Source organism: Priapulus caudatus, unplaced genomic scaffold (genome assembly GCF_000485595.1).
Source record: "Priapulus caudatus unplaced genomic scaffold, Priapulus_caudatus-5.0.1 Scaffold405, whole genome shotgun sequence".
In the NCBI taxonomy this organism is placed as follows: Eukaryota; Metazoa; Priapulida; class Priapulimorpha; order Priapulimorphida; family Priapulidae; genus Priapulus; species Priapulus caudatus.
The window spans coordinates 66,293-76,729 of NW_014577466.1; the positions used below are offsets into that span (position 1 = coordinate 66,293).

Genomic DNA, 10,437 nt, shown 5'->3' on the forward strand with positions numbered 1-10,437 from the left:
AAATGTGCTTTCCACTGACGTGCGAAGAGTAAGTGTCTGATAACCTTTTGACCCTCAAGAGGAGGGTTAAACATGGATTCCTGAACTGCCTCAATGATGTCACAGTGTTCTGATATTCATGGCACATTCATAATCTAGAAAGCCAATATGTCTGGATAGGCCAACGGGTACAGCACAGGGTTAGGGTCACAATGCACCATAAAACAGGAGTTTCAGGCGCGCAATTTGCATCAACCAATGGGATTTGGGAGGTATGCAGAATGCAGAAGGTTGCTGAAATGATGTGTACTCAACTGCATATCTGCATATCTGCACCTAACAAATGTGTCACTACGCATGACTGAAATTTCACGTTCATAACCGTAGCAACACACCTCAGATGAGCCCAGTCGCTCTGCGGCTCTTGTTACTTCTTCTGGATACTCTCCACGTTGTGCACGGGTATTGCTCTAGTGAAGATTAAACATTTATTGGCAAATGAATCGAATCAATCACTTGTTTTATTTATAGAGGAGATATATCTCTATGCTCAAGCCCAAAAATTTCATGAAATTTCCAGCACCTAATTATGTTACCACACAAATTTTGAATTTTTATGTAAAAATGATATTTTGGTTATTTCTCAACTACCAGAAAGAGTAAGGATACAAAATTTTTACCCCATGTTAAGCACAATATGGACCAAAATAGGGTGTCAGGATTTTTCTTTAATTTTCATATTTACCGAGAAAACTCGAAAAAACTGCTTAAAAATCAAGTTGTGTGTTAAAATAGAAAATTTTAGCGAATAAAGAGGCATAACTAATAAAGTATGGCACTTAATAACAATCCCTGACGCGCTTTTTTACCACAATATGTTTAATACCATTAAAACGAGTGTAAAATTAAATTAATCCGAGTTGTAATCACAGAGAAATATCCATTTATACATCGGCTACTATGTCAGAAATCGAAACGGAGAAATGAGGGTTTTTCTATTTTTCACAATGAGTGACCGCCTGTGTGCAAAATGGGTGAACGTATGTGATATATCTATTGCTAGTACTTACTGCGACATATCCATGACTAACTGACACCACTAAATTGGTAAAATGTTCCATGCACCTTGAGAAATTCTGAGAAATTACGAGGTTACCATCGCAGAACGCGCGAACTCCGCTCATCCTGACGTCACAAAGCTAATATCAACAAACGCGGGCCTTGTATGGGTGCACTACAGTAAGGTGTGTTGGGAGGTGTTAGAACTATTTTGGGCGTGGGATACTTGTTGGATCACTAGCAGATGTACATGAATGTACATGAATACATGTAATGACAGCTGTAGCAGGGTTGACGCTGAATGATACTGGCTTATTTATTACTAGTGAATATCGTGGTTGTATCATGTCTCTGACGTCATAATGACGTCAGCCGCTGCTTACTACACATGTACGTGGGCAGCAAAAACGCCTCTGACGGTTCACATGTACCGTTATATGGAGACATGAGGATACACAGGTGGCACATAGTGTAGGCCATCGCAATAAAGTTGAAACGAAAAATCGATAAAATTTCATGCACAACGTGGAGAGTATCATTAAATTCTAATCTTTTTGATTCAGCTAATCTGGAGCATGACTGAGCGATTTTTTTTACTGTTTTATAATCTCCAATTCCTAAGAATATCGTCCATATATAATCATTGTTATCTTCTAAAAAAACTACAGACCATGCCCTGCACCCGCTTGGAACGTCGCCGGCCTCGAATTTGGCACCTCCAACTGCGGAAAGCCGCTCAGACGAACATCCCGCGGTTGCGTGCGCATATTCCGCGGAACTGCGCGTCTCATTCGCGCGCAGCGCTCAGGATCAACAGCAAAGCTGTGCCACGCAATCTTGTATCATGTCTCTCTGGATCTGCAGAGGTGATAGGTTTTTTTGTATGGAAGGGTGTCAGGCTGTATAGACAATCGGTCGCACAGCCTGGTCGGGCTATGTACAGTACTGTCACTACTGACTCAGTACAGTCTAAAGTTCATCCTCAACTAACTAGTAACTTTCATGTCCAGCTCAACAATAAGAAAGGTTGTAGGCCGCTCTAACACTATTATGATATTGAATAAATACATGTTTTATTATTTACAATTACTGTTTGCATTATGTAATATGTTTACACTGTGACTGACTTAGTGTCACAGTTTTAATGTTTATGTATGTTATATTATCTAATAATTTTATGTGAATGCAATTCAGTATTGAAATTATCTTCTAAAACTACAATAGAATCTTCCCACATGTTTACCACTGTGCAAGAACTCACAAAATGTGGAGCAGGTGGGAAAGCATGAGTGCCAAATTTGCAAACTGCTCGCTTCGTTTTAAAATATATTCTTCGCACTAATACACTAATAACAAGCACCTTGGCAAAATCATAAGAAAAAGTGTATTTCAGTGGCCGTGTAGATCGAGTTAACTAGAAATTGGTATTAAAAAATCTCCACCACTGCTATTTGTTACATCATGCAATTTTTTCATCATGACTGGATTTGCCTGTGCTGAGTTGCAGGGTTTGAAACTGGGAAGTAGGGTAAATATCTTAGAATCGAGTGTGTTGCTATTACTCCCATAATAACGAGGAATTACTCCATTGCCACTGAGAGAATTTTGTCATGGTGTAATTCTTGCAAGATTCCTTGTGTAAAGTAACTTGTATGAAGTGGAAGACTTGTAATTTTAACAAGGGAACACTGGTGGTAATTGATAGAATGATCCAGGTGACTTAATACTGTATATTTGCTGTGATACTTAAAAATAATGTTTTTCAGTATATATAGCTGTAGTATATGTCGAATATCTATGTGTTATTTTATGTGATATTTATTTTGCAAGTTTATTTTTTAGCACCACAGCTCATCTATGGAGGAAATATCCAGTTTTTGGTATTTGACTACTTGTCAGAGATCACCATGTCACTACTCACAGCTGCCAAGCAAAAATCACCAGTGAGTTCTAATCTTATAATAAATATCAAATGCATTACTAGATTATATTGCAAAAATATGGATTCAAATCCCTGAAAATTTAGTTGATGTGAAATATAATCATGAAAAATTTATTTGCAGTTACGAATGATTTGCATATTTTTCTGCCTAAACACACCACTGGGCAGATTTGTAAGTAAAGTAAAATAAAAATTGTTAACTTGTATTTAATATTTAATAGGAGCTAGGCTATGCACCAGATTTTGTTCAGGTTTCCATGGCACCATATTTGAAAGACATCAAAGCTAAAGGTAACAGTGGCTATTATTATAAGTTAATAAGTCTTAGTTATAAATTACCTATATTCTAAAAAAAATCCCTGCCATAAAAGGTCAAGTGATACTAAATAAAATTGTAACTTAATAGGATGACGGTTTAATTCTAGTTAAACGGTGCATTGTTAGAATTCAATTATATTTACTACAGAGTCAAGGTGATTGCCTCCTTTTCAAGGCCCCTTTTTTAGCTCATCTGACGTAGTCAGATGCAGCTTGTAGAATCGCAATTCGAACAAATATCTCAGCCTTACACTTTCGCACCACCTAATCTCTATGCATTGCCAGACAGCATGTGCTTGCAGGGTTGGCAGGCAACATTATGATTAGAAGCATGCCAGGCCATGGGCTGCCGCGGTCTTTTTCTTTGCCTACCACGCGAGCATTCACTGATTCAGCTCTGTCGGGTGCTATAGAACAGACTGCTTTAAGAAATAATATGATTTAAGGAGCGTAACTCGTTTCAACAACATTTTGCCTTTGCAATTGTAAACTGTGCAACTGTAGCCCCATTCCACAAGATATGGGCTCTAATAATAGCAAAGGCAGTTCAGTCTTTGTTACGTCACAAATCAATGTTTAACCTCCTCTTTGAGGGTCAAAGGTTATGCGACACTTACTCTTCGCATGTCAGGCGAAGTACATTTCATGGTCCTTTCAATAAAGCCATAAAATGGTAGGTCACCGCTGAAACAAAAAGTTTTTCAATCGTCCGCCGTCAGACCATGTCTCAAAAATGTCTAAATCTGCCTGTGCCCTTGAACCTTTGACCTGTGACCTCCATTTCGGCACAGTGTGGGTTTTCCTACCATGATGCTATCACCAACTATCACAGCCTAGGTCGAGTCGTTTAGATTTGTGCCGCAATTCTGCATTTCCTCCCTATACCTTAAGTTAAGGAGGGAATGTTCCCCTTCTTTTACACCTCTTGACCTTTGACCTCCGCTTCGACATCCCAACTCGTTTTCGGATTACCCCCCCCCCCCCGTCCGCGACTTTCGAATCGTACGTCGAGCGTTTAGATTTGTGTCCCAACTGTTGACGGACGCACGACGGACGATCATGCGATTCTACAAGCTGCATCTGAACTACATCAGATGAGCTAAACAAGTGCGCCCAGAGCGACCGCGCTCATCTAACGTCTACTGCGTGACTCTGTGGTGGAGTGGTGGATTCTAGTAAACCCTGTTAGTCCCAAATGTGTTCACATACACGCCGCCAGAACAGTGGAATGCACAGGGATGGTATCAGGAACCTTCTCAAAGAATGTTCGTTGGATCGTTATGAAGTTGCCACGAGATGGCGCGTACGTTTAAGTGTCTTCAGATTAAGATGGAAGTCCCTCATACGTTAGTAGCAACAACTATCTGCAGACAGAATAGGTAAGGCACTCATCCATTTACCTACGCAAGCTATCAGCTGCGCATAGAGAGCTGCCACTGTAACAAATTAAGGCAAAAACTCCACAGTACCAACAACACTTGCACTGGCAGTAGCCACTGGCAGTGGCATACGTTACATGTAACATCGTGACAGTAACGATGCCATATAAATTATACGATTTAAGGTAGCATAAACCTTCTTTAACCAAATTTAGCTTTTGAAATTTCACTGTGACATTGTAGCCTCATACATCCAGGCATGTATAGATTCTACTAGCAAACCCGCAGTCAAATTCTTTCTAACAGACAGTCAACAAATTCCATGTTTAACCCTCCTCTTGAGGTCAAAAGGTTATCTGACACTTACTCTTCCCATGTCAGCAGAAAGTAGATTTCATGGTCTTTCAATAATGCATAAAATGCTAGGTCACCGTGAAACAAAAAAGTTTTGCCATCGCTCCGTCAGACATGTCCTCAGAAAATGTCTAAATCTGCCCTGTGCCCATTGACCTGTTGACCTCAATTTCGGCACAGTGAATGCTTTTCCTACCATGATGCTATACACCGACTATCACGAGCCTAGGTCGAGCCGTTTAGATTTGTGCCGCAATTCTGCATTTCCTCCCTATACCTTAAGTTAGGAGAAAATGTTCCCTTCTTTTACACTCTTGACTTTGACCTTTGACCCCAGCTTCGACAGCCCAACTCGTTTGACGATCCCCCCAATGTGCCGAATATCGCGACCGTAGTCGAGCGGTTAAGATTTGTGCCACTGTTGACGGACGCTCGGACGACGGAGGACGGACGGACGATCGTGCGATTCTACAAGCTGATCATCTGACTATGTCAGATGAGCTAAAAGGGGCCTTGAAAGGGGGCAATCACCTCGACTCTGTAGCAATATAATTGATTCTGACAATGCAGCCGTTTAACTAGAATTAACCGTCATCCTATTAAGTTACATTTTATTTAGTATCACTTGACCTTTTATGGCAGGGATTTTTTTAGAATATAGGTAATTTATAACTAGATTTATTAACTTATAATATAGCCACTGTTACCTTTAGCTTTTGATGTCTTTCAAATTGGTGTGCCATGGAACCCTGAACAAAATTGGTGCATAGCCTAGCTCTCTATTAAATATTAATACAAGTTAAACAATTTTTATTTTTACTTTAACTTACAATTGCCCAGTGGTGTGTTTAGAGCAGAAAATATGCAAATCATTCGTAACTGCAAATAATTTTTTCTGATTATATTTCCATCAACTAAATTTTCAGGGATTTGAATCATATTTTTGCAATATAATCTAGTAATGCTTTGACATTTATTATAAGATTAGAATCACTGGTGATTTTTGCTTGGCAGCTGTGAGTAGTGACATGGTGATCTCTGACAAGTAGTCAAATACCAAAACTGGATATTTCCTCCATAGATGAGCTGTGGCTGCTAAAAAATAACTTGCAAAATAAATATTCACATAAAATAACACATAGATATTCGACATAATACTACGCTTATATAGCTGAAAACATTCTTTTTAAGTATCACAGCAAATAAACAGTATTCAGTCACCTGGATCATTCTATCAGTTAGCGCAGTGTTCCCTTGTTTTAAATTACAGTCTTCCACTTCATAAAGTTACTTTACACAGGGAATCTTGCAAGAATTACACCATGACAAATTCTCTCAGTTGGCAATGGAGTAATTCCTGCGTTATTATGGGAGTAATAGCAACACACTCTATTCTAAGATATTTACCTACTTCCAGTTTCAAACCCTGCAACTCAGGCACAGGCAATCCAGTCAATGAAAAATTGAAAAATTGCATGATGTAACAATAGCAGTGGTGGAGATTTTTTAATACCAATTTTCTAGTTAACTCGGATCTACACGGCCATGAAATACATTTTTTCTTATGATTTTGCCAAGGTGCTTGTTATTATGTATTAGTGCGAAGAATATATTTTAAAACGAAGCGAGCAGGTTTGCAAATTTGACACTCATGCTCTTCCCCACCTGTTCCACATTTTGTGAGTTCTTGCCCGTGGTCAACATGTGGAGCAGATTCTATTGTAGTTTCTAGAGATAATTTCGAATACTGAATTGCATTCACATAAAATTTATAGATATATATACATAAACATTAAAACTGTGAGCACTAAGTCAGTCACAGTGTAAACATATACATATGCAAACCTATATTGTTAAATATAAACACAGATGTATTTATTCCAATGATCAATAATTAGTAGTGTAGAGCGGCCTAGCAACCTTTTTTTATTGTTGAGCTGGATGAAAGTTACTGTGTAGTTGAAGGCTGACAATTTGCCTGTACTGAGTCAGTAAGTGGACAGTACTGTTACATAGCCGGGCTAGTTGGCGACGATTGTCTATACAGCCTGCCACCTTCCCATATGAAAAAAACTAATCACCTCTGCAGATCAGAGAGCTGATGACAAGATGCGTGAGCAGCTTTTGGCTGTTGAGTCCTGGAGCGCTGGCGCGGCGAATGAGGCGCGCGTTCCGTGGAATATGCGACGCAGACCGCGGAGATGTTCTAGTCTGAGCGGCTTTCGCGCAGTGGAGAGCGTGCGCAAATTCGAGGCCCGGCGAGCGTCTCCAAGCGGGTGCAGGGCATGGTCTGTAGTTTTTTAGAAGGATAACAATGATTATATATGGACCATATTCTTGGGAATTGGAGATTATATAAAAGTAACAAAAATCGCCTCAGTCTGCATCCAGATTAGGCTGAATCAAAAGATTGAGAATTTTAGGATACTCATCCAGTTGTGCATGAAATTTTATCGATTTTTCGTTTTCAACTTTTATTGGATGGCTATCACTATGTGCCACCTGTGCTATCTCATGTCTCCATATTTTACGCGTACATGTGAACCGTCAGGGCGTTTTTGCTGCCCACGTACATGTGTAGTAACAGCGCGTGACGTGCATTCATGACGTCAGAGACATGATACACCCGATATCACTGTAATTAATAAGCCGAGTATCATCAGCGTCAACCCTGCTACAGTGTCATTAATGTATTACATGTAATTCATGTACATCTGCTAGTGATCCAAACAGTTAATCCCGCCAAAATAGTTCTAACACTCGCGCAACCCTTATCTGTGTTTTGCGCCGGGTACAGTGCGGCGGTTTTTGATGATTAGGCTTTGTGACGTCAGGTGAGCGGAGTTCGCGGTTCTGCCGATGCCGTAACTCGATAATTTCTCAGAATTGCTTCAAGTGCTGCGAACATTTTTACCAATTTTAGTGGCGTGAGTTAGTTCATGTGATTGTGCCCATAAGTAAGCAATAGATATTCACATACGTTCACCATTTTGCCACAGGGCGGTCCACTCATTGTGAAATAGAAAAACCCTATTTCCCGTTTCGATTTCGACATAGTAGCCGATGTATAGATGATATTGTCTCTGTGATAAACCACTGGCATTAATTTAATTTTACACTCGTTTTTAGGTATAAACATTTGTGGTGAAAAAAGCGCGTTCAGGGTTGTTATTAAGTGGCCGATACTTTATAGTAATGCCTCTTATTCGTAAAATTTTCGATTTTAATACAAACTTGATTTTTAAGCAGTTTTTTCGAGTTTTCTCCGGTTATAAGAATTAAAGGAAATCCTGAGCCACTATTGTGGTCCATATTGTGCTTGACATGTGGCAAAATTTGTATGCGCTCACATCTTTTCTGTAGTTGAGAATGATACCAAATAGTCTTTTTACATAAAATTCAAATTTTGTGTGTAACATAATTAGGTGCTGGAAATTTCGATGAATTTTTGGGCTTGGCGTAGATATATCTCCTCTATAATTAAAAAGTGTTGATTCTGATTATTTGCTAATAATGTTTATCTTACCTAGAGCAATACCCGTGCACAGTGGAGGTATCAGAAAGTAACAAGAGCCGCAGAGCGACTGGGCTCATCTAAAGTGTGTTGCTCGGTTATGAACGTAAATTTCAGTCATGCGTAGATGACAGATTTGTTAGGCGCAGATATGCAGATACGCAGTTGGTACACTCAGTTTCAGCAAACCTTAGCATTCTGATACCTCTCCAATCCTTTGGTGATGGCAATTGCGTGCTCTGAACTCCTGTTTTATGGTGCATTGTGCCTACCTGTGCTGTGCCCGTTGGCCTCTCAGACTATTCTTCTAGATTTGAATTGCATGATATTCAGAAACTGTGCATCATTGAGCAGTTAGGATTCATTTTAACCGCTTCTTGAGGGTAAAACGGTTTCAGACACTTACTCTTGTAGTCAGCTGGAAGCAAGCTTTAATGGTCATTTCTGCATAACAAAGTGTAGGTCAACTCCGTCAGAACAATGTCTCAGGAATGTAAAAACATTTTCGTTAAAAACCTGTAGATGACGTGTTTCTTCGGATGTAGGGGTGGTTTTTACATGAGGACGCAGATGTTTACTTTCCCTTGTTCGATCCATTGCGGATTTTAGTCAGCAGTCGGATGATACAACATGGTGGCGAAATTATAAATTTGTGAATTTGTGACTAGCGGGGAGGTAGTGATTCACTAGGGGACGGCTATGATTGGTGGTTTTGTCTTCTTAGTTTATTTTATTTTTTTAGTTATTTGCGGCTAATTATTGTTTATTTTAGATTAGGGACAGGGTTAGGGTTACGGGTTAACTGATTTCCTATATCAAAACTTATTGTCGTATATTCATATTCTCTCGCTGAGACGCTGACTAATAAATTGTGGTTGCATTCTCAAAAAAGTGTGTAAACTGTAAGTACCGGTACCCTCAGCGCATCCGTAGCGATCGAGTGATGACTTACAAAAACGTGGCTGTCCGATATCATGTGTATAATCAATGTGAAGTGGTTATGCTTTGGCGATACTTGGCAATAAGACACTACGTGATTTAGCATGAGCAATGTTTGGAAAGGTACGCTCACCCTAGCAGAACGTTTCTTGGCTTACAGTTCCAGTATACATACAGTATTCTGAGTACCATATAATAAGTGCCTGTTACTGTACTGCTGTAGTCCTGTACAGTCAGTTGCCCGCACGGCGCCCCTAAATACCTGAAACGCAGTGTCACGACCCAAAAGCCTGACGGAGCCAACCTATTCTGACCGCTTTTAGCCAGTAATGTTGTGGTTAGAATTAATGAACGTTGTGTTTGCACGTCATTGCTTTATTATTGGTGTAGCTAGTGACTGTTGTTTTTAAAGCGTTATGCGAATCCTAAGAATAATGCACAGGAGCATGTTTAAATAGGCCTACGTCGCTACTGGTTCGTGCGCGTTATTTTATTTTGAAGATCATTTCAAGTTATATCAACGCGCAAACGATCGTATAATTAATATTAAAGATTATAAAATCGCTTTTACTAAGTATAATAAATTTGGAGGTGAGCGGCGATTCAAATAATAATAATGTCAGGATATAGAGAGGGATGTCACCCGTGCAATAGGAACGACCAAGTTGGCAGCGTGAGAACTATATATAGAGAAGTGAAACGCCACGTGAGGCGCCATGTTTATGCGTAGAGAGACGCGCCGGTTGGTGGATGCTATGTACAGCAGGGAAGTATTTCGGCGTGATATTTTTAACGAAGAACCTAACTAATATCCATGCCTTTAAAACTATGTGCATCGAGTTAGGTCTCTTAGCATGTGTTGAATTAACGATAATAAGCAAGATAATTGCGTAATTACATATAATGACAAAGGATAAGTGAAATCATTGGTCGGTTGTCTAGAGTGTCGAACA

The 10,437-nt window shown here is 39.6% G+C and overlaps 1 protein-coding gene across 1 annotated transcript in view; it reads left to right on the plus strand.

Moving 5' to 3' along the window:
* Positions 1-10,437, plus strand: part of LOC106810034 — a gene marked incomplete in the record, with an annotated part of 26,667 nt that overhangs the window by 5,996 nt on the left and 10,234 nt on the right. Inside the window, 2 exon segments of the mRNA XM_014813299.1 lie at positions 2,881-2,981; positions 3,202-3,271. Coding sequence (XP_014668785.1) covers positions 2,881-2,981; positions 3,202-3,271 — 171 coding nt within the window.